A 14,231-nucleotide genomic window follows, 5' to 3' on the forward strand; every position below is an offset into this window, starting at 1 on the left:
TTTAAGATCTTATGCACTTTGGTTAATTTTAAACCTTTTTCCAAATAATATTTCAAATTTCTGTAATGAATCACATAAATTTGCTTCTTTTTCAAATTAGTCACTAATTTCTGTATTTTTCTTGAACTTTTTCGTCCTTCCTTCTGCAATAGAGAGAATGAATAGGGAGATAACTCTTCAGTTGTTATGCAACACTTTTCAGGAGTTAAAGGATACTCAATATGCAGATCATGCAATTCCCGAGGGTATTCCAAATCTACTACTATCTGTACTATCAAAATATAGCCGACAGCTCTCTCTTCAGGGGATGACAAAATAGCTTCTATATCAATGGCAGATGGTGAGATCTATTGAAATCCTCCATAAGGCAGGGCTTGAGACATAGCCCATTCATATAAATCATTCGCATCCAGATATATAATATAACTGGATGTTTTGCTTGGATCACAATGGGGTAGATATTTATTGTTAGCTTCTGCCCATCGGTGAGATATCATGGAAATACCTCTTTCGATGAACATGTGCATATCCAGATCTGTCAGAAGCTCTAATTGAATTCTAGTCATTTTTAAACATGCCTGACACGCTAGCCCCGGTGACGTCATAACATGAGCACAGTCCAACTCATAATTTTTCATACATAAATTTCGAAAGTTTTCAAATATGTCCGCTAAAAGAAGAACATCGGATTTAACATATAAATTGTGATAGTCTCCTAAAGTTTGGAGATTTAAAGTCTCCCAAAAATTTAATGCATGGGAGTAATCTTCATCAGAAATGTGTTCCTCCCCGAGAACATTATAAAATGCCTCTTTCGATGGTAAGCAAGTTTCTTCACATTTTTTGAAGGATGACATGTACTCATAATTATACACGCCCTTGCGCCGTAGCAGTTCACACGGCTAATCTTTGGAATATGGTAACAGGTAGTTTGGCGACATTTTGGTAGGCGATAAAGGACTTTGGGAATAATGTGAGACGTACTCAGTTCCGATTACGCATTATTTTGTGTGAGGGAAATGAGAGATCATGAGATATGTCATGTGACATTTATGGACGAATCACAGTTCTTTAATCGGAAAAGGGGGTAAATTTATAAAAATATCTGCCGTACTTTATAGCATTAGGTTCATTCTATGTTCTGTGAAAGTGTTGCTTAATATTTGGATCCCATTGCCCTATGTAAAGTAAATCCGAAATTTTTATTGCGTTTATGTGTAATCGAAAAGAATTGCTTGAATGGTGTATGAGTGTAGGATTAATTGCGGATAAGTATGAATGTCCAACATGTGGGGAATGAAATGAGATTGTGTGAAAGGAAGTATATTACAGATAAGTTTGAATGGCGGTGCAAGAAATGTGGTGAAAATGGACATTTTGTGAAACGGAGTGTAAAGAAGAGTACGTGGTTTGCTGCTGAAAGTCGTTTGAATATGCGGGAAATTTCTTATTAGTGGGTGAATAGACTGCCAGTTGACTACTGGATTATTTAATCTATAAGAAAAGTTTGTCCGCCATGCAATCAAGATTGTGAAGAAGATTAGGTAAGTTAGTATTTTTAATTATTTGAGGATATTATTTTTATGCATGTAAGGAATACATAAATTAATATGGTATTATTGGGAAATTGTTATTAGCAATGAATTAGTTTAAAGTAATTGGGATTGTAAGCTAATTTTTATTAATTTAATGTATTTTCTTATTTATATTTCAAGTAGTGTTTTTTAATTTAATTATATTTTAATTTAATGATCGTGATTTTGTGAGTTATATGTTTGTAGTATTTTGGAATACGTTTGAGTAGAAGTAAATGTGCATAGAAAGAATTTAAATATTTGACACTAAGTATTTGGAACCATTTTTAATGTTTGCGTTATAAATTTGCAGGTGACGTTTATAATAGATAATTTAGAGGGAAAAGGTTTTGGATATTTTATTTATTTTATACGTGCAAATGTTCATCCTTGGAAAGGGCATATACTTTTTTGCGATCAGGTAATTTCATAAATGTCCTTTTTACCGAATTTGAAGATTCACAAAATTTTCCTGAATTTACGTGAAATTTTTCTAATTTATGAGAAAAAAGCAGTGTACATGGATATAGCGAAGAGTGTGCGCAATGCCATTTTAGTGCAATTCTGGGATGTTTTTTTAAGTAAAAATAAGTCAACGTGTACATGGTTTAATTATATTTTAATTAAATGATAGTTATTTTGTGAATTATATGTTTGTAGCAATTTGGAATACGTTTCAGTAGAAGTAAACGTGCATGGAAATAATTTAAATATTTGACACTAAGTATTTGAAACCATTTTTAATGTTTGCGTGATAAATTCGTTGGTGACGTTTTATAATAGATAATTTAGAGGGAAAAGTTTTTGACTTTTTATTTATTTTATACGTGCAAATGTTCATCCTTGGAAAGGGTATATACTTTTTCGCGATCAGGTTAATTTCATATATGTGCTTTTTACCGAGTTTAAAGATTCACAAAATTTTCCTGCAAATTTTTCTCATTTATGAGAAAAAAGCAGTGTACATGGATAAAGTGAAGAGTGTGTGCAATGCCATTTTTGTGCAATTCTGAGATGTTTTTTTAAGTAAAAATAAGTCGACGTGTACATGGTTACTGTGTATGTGCGATTCTGAAAAACGCGGCAAGGAGTTTGCGATTCTGCACGTTTTCCCAATTTTGTAGTTAATATTTGTCATGATTAAGCAGATTTGTTCCATAAAATTTCTAGCATAAGTGTAATTCGGCTAGCAGATTGTTGGAAAAAAGTGTTCAGTAAATAAAAAGAAAAGAAACATGTCTTTACTTCGTGAAGACAAAATGGCGCCGAAAAAAAAGGAGAAGGTTGCTGTAGCAGAGTTGGTCGCCAAATTTTCGCCAAGAAATCGCCAAGTTACCATAATCCAAAGATCAACCGTTCACACTCTTCCTTTCCAAAATGTTTTGTTAAAATGTGAAAATTTTCTGCCTTCATGTTGTTCACCAGCTTTTAAAAAGGGGTATTCAAAAATTGAACTATCTACAAACTGTAGACTTAGTTTATCCTCCCTATTTACTAACGTGAAGGAAATGTATTTTTCCATACTCGGTGCGATTACGTTCACTTCGTGATCTTTCCCGTTTTTCAGTCCTTGAAGGATGTGATGGGCATTGTAATTTTTTAAATTATGAAAAACCACAGGTATATGAATCCCTGCATTTTTCAGACGATATTGTAAATTGCAGCTGGAGTCCAGAGCCCTTCGGTATTGCCCAGTGATCTCTCAATCTGTCCTTCCCCAACGCGTTTTTGCAAATAGAACATCGAGTCGCTGAGAGAAAGTTTTGCTCGTTTTTTTAGTGAAGAACATGGGAGCGACGTGCGTCACCTGCCCGACTAGTTCTTTTTAGACTTGAATGAGGGATTGCACAAAATGTTCCGCGGCATTTTCGCCTCTGTATACTGTTTTTATCGGCCAGTTTCTTAGGCAGAGGGATGTAACTGCTACTTGAAAAACTTCATAAAGAGCGACATTTAACTAAAATTTGTTAATTTTCTCCAACACCCAGCCTGATCCGTTTTTAAAAATTCCTAAAAAATTATTTTTTATTTTTTCAAAGTGCTCTTCGACTGTATACACTCACTGGTTTCAAAACGGTGCTGTTAGGCCCAATCAGTACATAGGCATACCCACACGGCTGGTGTTGTGCAATTTTGTTGGTAAATGAAATGCTTTCACACTGTCCATCGGCACAATCAGGGATTCAAAGTCCGTATATATGATGAAGGGCGCACGATGCTGGACCTGAATGTTCTTGAAGGAAAGTATATTGTTCCCTTCTTCCGGCACTTTCACATGTTGAACAGAATGCTCGGCGAAATACTGAAGGTGTTCCTTCAACGTCTCTTCCTTCTGAAATCGATGCAGGCAGCAATAGCAGATATGTTGACAAATATTATGTTTATTGGTATAACCCAGGAAAGGTGACATGTTCCGAATCACGCAGTAATGCTACCTATCTTCGCTGATGAAGAACAAATTGCACTCCTCTTTCGTGTCTTTAGATATATGCAGGAGGAACACTTCTTGGTCTTCATACCCGAACACGTTAATTCGCAAATTATTTAGCTTTTCTATAGATGCAATTTTATGCAGAGGAACAGGGCAGGTGGTGTTCCCCAACTGGATGCTCGATTCGTGAGGTTTGTAATGAGAAAGGCGGTGAGGAGTATTTTGCCAAGAAATATTCATTTTGTGGGCGATTAAATACCACACAAAACATTTATCCTCCTCATAATTTTGAATATTTAAGATGGCCTTTTTATCGGCCAGTTTCTTAGGCAGAGGGATGTAACTGCTATTTGAAAAACTTCATACCGAGCGACATTTAACTCAAATTTGTTAATTTTCTCCAACACCCAGCCTGATCCGTTTTTCAAAAATTCCTAAAGAATTATTTTTTATTTTTTCAAAGTGCTCTTCGACTTGAGAGACTACATCATGCGTATTGAACAAACGGGCATATTTGCTTCGAAAGTAGGGGGTAGCACACTCCTTCTCTCCATCCCCATTATCACAACTCAACAAAACATTGATGACCCCATACCATTTCAAGCTGCGATGAACACTTAAATTTTGTTTCCAATTTTTCAGTTAACAGAGGTCTCAAATATCCGAAAAATACGTCTAGATCATGACTGTGTTCTGCGTTTGGGAAGACAGTCTCGATCGAGAAGATGTCTCGAACGCGGGTCGTTTAGAACCGTTTCAAAGCGCTGGCAGAAGGATTAGTATTACGGCGTTTTTCTTGGGTTCGTGTAACACTACACGATTATGGTGTAACAGTTCTACACGATTATGGTGTAACAGATCACTATTTCTAGTGAATGTTTGTGAGCACTCTGGACAGACAAAAGATCTCAAATGAGACAATTGCGTGACGTCTTAAATTGTTAAGGCGGTTAAAACTCAACTGACAGGTGCTACATTTAAAAGCAACTTCATGCGTTTTCGTATGAGTGTTTGAATCACTCTTATTTGAAAATACCTGTGAGCACTCTTGACAAGTAAAAGATTTTAAATGAGATAATTCATGATGCTTTAAGTTATCAGCTCGCGTACATTTCATCGAACAGGTTGCACAATTGAAAGAAGCACTTTTATGGGTTTTCTTTTGCCGATTAAAATCACTGCCGCGACTGAATGACTTTAACCCTCCGAACAACAACAACCCTTCGAACATATAACTACATATCAGTAACGAAGTAAGTTACTTTTACAGTTTAATCCTTTCACATTTAGCTCTTCAAGAAAAATTTAAAATATAAATTTAACCCATTAAGTTCAGCGTTAACTTAGTTCATTTTCTAAAATTTACATTCTCTATTTAATATAAAGAATTCATGTTACAAGTTTAAACTTTCCAAAGAGTTATTAAAAATTCAAATACTCAAAACATATACCGATACTAAAAATTCACTATGTAATTCCTACGAAACATTTGCCCACCAGCGGCCGAGCGGTAAAGACGCTGAACACTGGTAGTTCGGTTTGAGGTTCGAATCCCGCGAACGGGCTGGCTGCATGGGCGTTTTCGTGGTTTTCCCCATGTGTAACGTGTATACGAGCCAGTTTCCCTTAGAAAATCCTCCACGAAAGGCATCCCTCCCTTTAGGCAGATAGCCCTCGTGTGCTTTGCCATAATTAAATACACCACCACACACCACCTACGAAACATTTAGTATTCCTAACAAAATACCGAAAAACTTTATGTGTAGTATTTAATTTTATATTTGTAATATTTAATTTTAAAAATTTTCCGTCACATAAAAGGTCTTAAAGGGGTGATCCAACCTTAAAGGGGTTGTTATTTTTATATTTTTGCAGACAGTTTGTAATGATTTTCATATAACATAATTTTATATATGTTTAAGAAAGGTACCGGTACGGTATCAGAAAGTGTAGTATAATTGTAAATGATAACGATAAAAGCCTCGGTAAGCCTTCTCTGTTTAGGATAAGAGAATTGATAGTTGACCTTCGTATAGCTAGTTAAAGGCTATTAGGCGAGTTTTGAAAGCATACAATAGCTTACTCTGCTCTTTGTTTCTTTCTTAGATATGCCCCACTTGGGGTAAAGCTTTTAGCATAACTTGACGCAACACCTAAAGATCCATTCAGGGGTGAAAAAGTTTTTTTTTGTGATATGTGTGAAAAGTCATTCAGTCGCGGCAGTGATTTGAATTGAAAAAAAAAAAAAAAAAAAAAAAAAAAAAAAACCATGAAAGTGCTTCTTTCAATTGTGCAACCTGTTCGATGAAATTTACGCGAGCTGATAATTTAAAGCATCATGAATTATCTCATTTAAAATCTTTTACTTGACAAGAGTGCTCACAGGTATTTTCCAATAAGAGTGACTCAAACACTCATAAGAAAACGCATGAAGATGCTTTTAAATGTAGCACCTGTCAGTTGAGCTGAAACCGCCTTAACAATTTAAGATGTCATGAATTGTCTCATTTGAGATCTTTTGTCTGTCCACAGTGTTTACAAATATTCACTAGAAATAGTAATCTGTTACACCATATTCGTGTAGAACATATTGTTACACGAACCCAAGAAAAGAGCCGTACTACGAATCCTTCTGCCAGCGCTTCGAAACGGGTCTAAACGACCCGCGTTCGAGACATTTTCTCGACCGAGACTGTCTTCCCAACGCAGAACACAGTCATGATTTAGACGTATTTTTCGGATATTTGAGACCTCTGTTAAATGAAAATTTGAAACAAAGTGTAAGTGTCCATCGTTACTTGAAATGGTATGGGGTCATCAATGTTTTGATGAGTCGTGATAATGGGAGTGGAGAGAAGGAGTATGCTAGCCTCTAATTTCGAAGCAAATATGCCCGTTTGTTCGATACGCATGATGTAGTCTCTCAAAGTAGAAGAGGGCTTTGAAAAAATAAAAAATAATTTTGAGGAATTTTTGAAAAGCGAATCAGGCTGGGTGTTAGAGAAAATTAACAAATTTGAGTTAAATGTTGCTCGTTATGAAGTCTTTCCAAGTAGCAGTTACATCTCTCTGCCTAAGAAACTGACCGATAAAAGGCCATCTTAAATATTCAAACTTATGAGGATGATAAATGTTTTCTGTAGTGTTCAATCGCTCACAAAATGAATATTTCTTGGCAAAATACTCCTCACCGCCTTTCTCATTACAAGCCTCACGAATCGAGCATCCAGTTGGGGAACACCACCTGCCCTGTTCCTCTGCATAAAATTGCATCTATAGAAAAGCTAAATAATTTGCGAATTAACGTGTTCGGGTATGAAGATCAAGAAGTGTTCCTCCTGCATATATCTAAAGACACGAAAGAGGAGTGCAATTTGTTCTTCATCAGCGAAGATAGGTAGCATTACTGCGTGATTCGGAACATGTCACCTCTCCTGGGTTATACCAATAAACATAATGGTTGTTAACATACCTGCTATCGTTGCCTGCACCGATTTCAGAAGGAAGAGACGTTGAAGGAACACCTTCAGTATTGCGCCGAGCATTCTACTCAACATGTGAAAGTGCCAGATGAAGGGAACAATATACTTTCCTTCAAGATCATGCAGTTACAGCATCGTGCGCCCTTCATCATATATGCGGATTTGAATCCCTGATTGTGCCGATGGACAGTGCGCAGCAGTGTGAAAGCATTTCATTTACAAACAAAATTGCACAACACCAGCCGTGTGGGTATGCCTATGTACTGATTGGACCTAACAGCACCGTTTTGAAACTAGTGAGTGTATACAGAGGCGAAAATGCCGCGGAACATTTTGTGCAATCCCTCAATTAAGTCAAAAAATAACTAGTCGGGCAGCTGACGCACGTCGCTCCCATGATCTTCACTAAAAATACCGAGCAAAACTTTCTCTCAGCGACTCGATGTTCTATTTGCAAAAACGCGTTGGGGAAGGACAGATTGAGAGATCACTGGGCAATACCGAAGGGCTCTGGATTCCAACTGCAATTTACAATATCGTCTGAAAAATGCAGGGATTCATATACTTGTGATTTTTCATAATTTAAAAAATTACGATGCCCATCACATCCTTCAAGGACTGAAAGACGGGAAAGATCACGAAGTATGGAAAAATCGCAACGAGTATGGAAAAATACATTTCCTTCTCGTTAGTAAATAGGGACGATAAACTAAGTCTACAGTTTGTAGATTGTTCAATTTTTGAATACCCTTTTTTAAAAGCTGGTGAACAACATGAAGGCAGAAAATTTTCATATTTTAACAAAACTATTTGAAAAGGAAGAATGTGAACTGCTACGGCGCAAGGGCGTGTATAGTTATGAGTACATGACATCATTCAAAAAATTTGAAGAGACTTGCTTACCACCGAAAGAGGCATTTTACAATGTCCTCGGGGAGGAAAGCATTTCTGATGAAGATTACTCCCATGCATTAAATTTTTGGGAGACTTTAAATCTCCAATCTTTAGGAGACTATCACAATTTATATGTTAAATCCGATGTTCTTCTTTTAGCGGACATATTTTAAAACTTTCGAAATTTATGTATAAAAAATTATGAGTTGGAGTACGCTCATGTTATGACGTCACCGGGGCTAGCGTGTCAGGCATGTTTAAAAATGACTAGAATTCAATTAGAGCTTCTGACAGATCTGGGTATGCACCTGTTCATCCAAAGAGGTATTTCCATGATATCTCACCGATGGGCAGAAGCTAACAATAAATATCTACCCCATTATGATCCAAGCAAACCATCCAGTTATATTATATAGCTGGATGCGAATGATTTATATGGATGGGCTGTGTCTCAAGCCCTGCCTGATGGAGGATTTCAATAGATCTCACCATCTGCCATTGATAAAGAAGCTATTTTGTCATCTCCTGAAGATGGAGCTGTCGGCTATATTTTAGAAGTAGATTTGGAATACCCTCGGAAATTGCATGATCTGCATAATGAGTATCCTTTAGCTCCTGAAAAGTGTTGCATAACAACTGAAGAGTTATCTCCCTATTCATTCTCTCTATTGCAGAAGGAAGGACGAAAAAGTTCAAGAAAAATACAGAAATTAGTGACTAATTTGAAAAAGAAGCAAATTTATGTAATTCATTACAGAAATTTGAAATATTATTTGGAAAAAGGTTTAAAATTAACCAAAGTGCATAAGATCTTAAAATTTTTACAGAAGCCTTGGTTATTGCAATATATTCAATTCAACGCCGAAGAAAGAAAAAAAAGTGAATACCACATTTGAAAAGAATTTTTTCAAAATGATGAATAACTCAATGTACGGAAAAACAATGGAAAACGTAAGAAATAAGGTGGATGTTCAAACTGTCAATAATGTAAGAAAGACGGCTCCATCTTTCAAGTAGTTTAGAATCTTTGATGAAGACTTAGTAGGCATTCAACGTCTGAAAAATGTCATTATATTGAATCGACCAATTTATGCGGGTTTTGCCATTTTCGAACTGAGCAAGCTGCACATGTATAAGTTTCATTACGAAAACATGAAGCAGAACTATGGATCAAAAGCTCAACTCCTTTTCACCGACACAGATTCATTGACTTATTCTGTGCAAACAGAGGACATTTATAGGGATATGAGTCTACATTTAGATTTGTATGATACTTGCGAGTATCCGAAGGAGCACCCCTCTACAGCGAGAATAAAAAGAGAATTGGCTGCTTTTAAGACGAATTGAATGGAGCACCTGTTTACGAGTTCGTCGGACTAAAAGCCAAAATGTATTCTTTGCTGACTCCCTGTGGAGAGAGAAGAAAACAGCAAAAGGGCTTAGCAGAACTGTTCTAAGGAAGCATATTAAACATATGAACTACAAAGAAAAGAATGTCTCTTCAATGAGACACGATCACGAGATGTGCAATATGGAATTGCTAGGCAGAGTCACAAGCTATTCACTGTTGAAGCCAACAAAGTGACTTTGTGGCCCTATGACGATAAGCGATATCTGATAGATAGTGTGAACAGCTATGCTTATGGGCATTATGCCATTTAATTTTTTTATATATTTAATTATTTCTTAATCTATTATATTTAATATTCTTTTCCGTAATTTGAGATTATTTAACGTATTTCATGTAAAGTTTAATGTTACTTTTAATGATATTTTGCATATTTAACTTGTAAATTTTTTTATATTTAACGCAATTTATATATTTAGTTTTTATATAATTATCTTTCTTAATTTTTACTTTAATGTATGTGTTGAATTCTCTTTTATATTTAACGCAATTTATATATTTAGTTTTAATGTCTTTATTCATTAATTTTTCATAATTTTTTTTTTTGCATTTAATGGAGTTCTGTGTATTAAATTTGTATATCATGATTTTTTTTGTTTAATGTTTAATGATATTAAGTACATTTAGTTTATATATAATCTTTTTTAATTTAATTTTTACTTTCTTTAATTTTAAGTTTTCATAACACTATAGGTATTTTAGTATAGTGTTACTTTTCGACCTCTTGAAAAACTTATGGAAAGCTTACATAAAGTTATACATGAGTTTTTCTGTTCTAAATTTTCGGGATTGTCGAGGTGCAATAAACTGCACCGGGTGGTGGTGGGGACAATCCTAAAAAAATATAATTTATTTTTAACCTTTTTCTTGCCAATAAGGGACTAGAGATCATGGGGGAGTGCACTAAGGCAATCAATCATAGTATTACCCTATGAACTCCTTTTGTTACAGGTTCGAATCCCGGTTTTATCCACTAAATAAAGGCCCACCAGCGGCCGAGCGGTAAAGTCGCTGAACACTGGTAGTTCGGTCCGAGGTTCGAATCCCGCGGACAGGCTAGCTGCATGGCCGTTTTCGTGGTTTTCCCCATGTGTAACGTGTATACGAGCCAGTTTCCCTTAGAAAGTCCTCCACGAAGGGAGATCTGCCTAAGGGGAAGGCATCCCTCCCCTTAGGCAGATAGCCCTAGTGTGCTTTGCCATAATTAAATACACCACACACAACCACTAAATAAAGAAATTCGAAACATCCCTTCTTATCTGCTACGGCTCCGCGTAGTCCGCCTCCCCAATCCGCCTGCGAGCTTATCGCGCATTGCACCTGTGAGTTTGAGATCCTGTCGGTGAACTCTCCTTTTCACACTACTCAGTGTATTACATAATGAATAAGTACAAAAATGTGCCAATTTAGTAGATATTCATTCTGAATTTACAATTTACAAACGCACTACAATTGTGTAAAAATTAGCTTACTGATATTACGGCCATTCAAGAATCTTAAAAAATTTATTTAAAAAAATACCGTTATTCTACAGCGACTTCTTTGGGACGTGTAATTTTCTTACTTTTATAGCGATTCTTGTTAACTGTTACTACAATAGTAAGATCGTCAACGCTCAAAATCATCAACGATTACAAAAGAAGTACGTCTTGACAAATATAATTAAACTCTTTTTTTGCTTCTTACCATCAAGCATGAATAAACAATTAAAACCAAACTCAGAAACATTTTTTGCCTCAACGAAAGCACGCAAATGAAGGCTCTGATTTTAGTAAATCCATTATTATTGCAAATGTAACTGAATATTTTTCTTTTTAGTTAGTTATGTTTATTAAGATTGTTCGTGAACTTTTTTTGTGAATAAATCTTGTTCATTATTAAAATAGACTTAATTTGCAAAAAAAGAACATTAAATAAAATTCAAATACTTGACCAAAATGGATTTTTATTCATAATTAATCTCTGAAAATGTGACATTTCGTACATATATTATGTGATGATTTTTGCAATGATCAACCTCTAGCTTAATACTAAATAAATATTCATAGTTTATTCTTAGGATGGCCACAATTGTCCCGTAAAACGGTACTTGCAGAAAAACCGTGAAAATATTACAGAGCATGCACCACAGCCAGAATCAGATCATGCACTATAAAATACAGAATTTAGTGATTAAATCATTACCCTATATGGGTTTTCCTGTATACGTATATGAGTCTTACATTTTTGGAAAACTCTGTTACGAAATTTAGTTACTTAAAACAATTAACAAATCTTGCTAAACAAAAATAGCACTTCATTTACCAATATGTTTATAAAAAAATGTTGGAAAAACTGCCCACTGCAAAATAAAAGCAAAACATTTTTAAAATGTTAATAAAAAAAAATACTCTGTCTTTTGCATTTTAGCATGTAATTTACTTTTAGGTGGACTTTGGTGATCCTCCATACCCGAGATCAACTTCTGTATGGTGGTTTGGTTGTTAGTTTATTTCACACAGGACAAATGCAACTCCTGCTATAACAACTGTTGAAGAACTCGAAATACGAGGTAATAATGCAGTGATAAGAACTAACAATGATGCAAGAACTGTTTAACAGGAACCAAAGCATATCATATGTGCTATATTCACTGATACAGGTGACTAGTCAGGACTTGCAGATACAAGGAAATTTGAAAAATTCCATTCTAACATGTTTGGGGGAGACATTTTTGTCACAAAAATTTGTGCTGTTTTTTAAATAGTGTTTTATGTTAAAATATTAATTCATTACACTAGATGATAATTATTCAATCTGATTCCGAATTCAAAATTTCCCTCCACCTAAAAAATAAATTAATAAATAAAGCAAAACAGCAGATCATTATTTTAAAAGGTCTCTGTGCTTATTTTATCCTCACAGTTTTGGTCACTTTATTTTTATTGTACAAGTTGTACACAATAGCTAAAAATATAAATACAGTTGAATACAGTCTACTATAAATACAGTCTACTATCAAAGGAATACCCACTAAATGGATGCATTTCTGTCTTCTAACTTTTACAGTCTAAAAATTCAGGAATTAGTAGTTAATGGTTAGTGTCCATTAACCCTTTGTTGCTCAGTGTTCCTTTACATGAAACACCCAACTTAAATCGCTTCTGAAACCATTAAATTCAACCAGAAATGGATAAAAATGCCTTTATAATATACTTTGAACTTTTCTTTTTAAATAGTGGCAGCATATCACAAGGAGATCCAAAATTTTCACTTATGATGTGTTATTAAAATCCACTTATTTTCAAGTAATTTTCTTATTGCGAATGTAATATTTTTTTGTGATGCTTGAAAAAAAATTTCTGTATAATTTTAATGGCTGTACTCTATATTATGTGTTCTATACTTTTTAAAAATTTTTCATACAAAAAGCATGTGCAGAATCATCGAATAAAACTGGGTGTTCCATCAGCAGGAACACTGCGCCTTTAGCGATCTCATGCTATTACGCATCAGAACATCCGTTCTTAGGAGAAAACATCTGTTGTATAAGTTTTCTGTTTCTGTTGTTTTGGGGGGAATGAATTCAAACAAAGCAGTATTGAGGGTGAGGTGTGGTTTGTTTTATGAAAGCCTTAATATGGGCATCTTGAAATATTTGTGTGTTCAGGCGGGAATTTTATCAGTAGCTCGAGTCATCACAAAAGTTTTGTGTGCAAAACCTGCAAAGTTGGTTTGTGCTTCTATCAAAAAGGTGTGACATGCTTTGAACAATTTCATGAAGCTAAGAAATCAAAAAAATTTTTAATATTTTTTTATATAGGACTTGTTTATTCATATATATTCAAGAATATTGTGTATATACAGAAAACCATGTATACAGACACAATACACTGTTTTTCATTACTATACAAAAGCTTCTACTCATTTTCGTGCTTCACTGCAATGCTCGCTTAGTCGCACTTTAAGAGCTCTGGTGGCACGGTGTTCCACCTCATGGAACACCCACAAAATTAAAACGGTAAGTGCAATTTTTACAAAATATCACATGTGTACTCCTTTAGGCCTAAATAGACAGAATACAACTTTTTTGTTGAAATTCCGACTTTAAAGTATAGTGCGTCACAAAGGGTTAACAGAGATTAACTAGTATAGTATATTAGATCATTCCATAATTAATGAGAATTTGAAGCAAATTAAATTTAAAAATTCCACTATATTTACAACTTAACCTTAATTTTTCAATAATCTGACATTAGGAACTCTTGTATTTCGTCTGCCATAAAACTGAATTTAAATATTTTCCATAAAGGTGATTCTGAAGTCTTTGAAAAATAATAATCTAACGATGCATATATGATTGATTCATCACTTTCAAATTCAAATTGGATTGCAATTTTGCAGTGTTTCTTGCACCTCGTGAAGTGATATGGCGACATAATGAAAAGATACAGTTAGTGCAG

At 34.8% G+C, this 14,231-nt stretch overlaps 1 protein-coding gene across 1 annotated transcript in view; it reads left to right on the forward strand.

Annotated features, from left to right (window-relative positions):
• The window catches only part of LOC118183209 (stromelysin-3-like), a 218,750-nt gene extending 206,058 nt beyond the window's left edge, over positions 1-12,692 (forward strand). Inside the window, exon 22 of the mRNA XM_035352675.2 lies at positions 12,217-12,692. Within this exon, the coding sequence (XP_035208566.1) occupies positions 12,217-12,276 (60 nt within the window). The 3' untranslated portion in view covers positions 12,277-12,692. The remainder of the gene's footprint in view (positions 1-12,216) is intronic.
• The last annotated feature ends 1,539 nt before the right edge of the window (positions 12,693-14,231 follow it).

The sequence above is a fragment of the Stegodyphus dumicola genome, chromosome X1, assembly GCF_044657685.1.
Source record: "Stegodyphus dumicola isolate Sdum_Otavi_A_Nest chromosome X1, ASM4465768v1".
NCBI lineage: Eukaryota > Metazoa > Arthropoda > Arachnida > Araneae > Eresidae > Stegodyphus > Stegodyphus dumicola.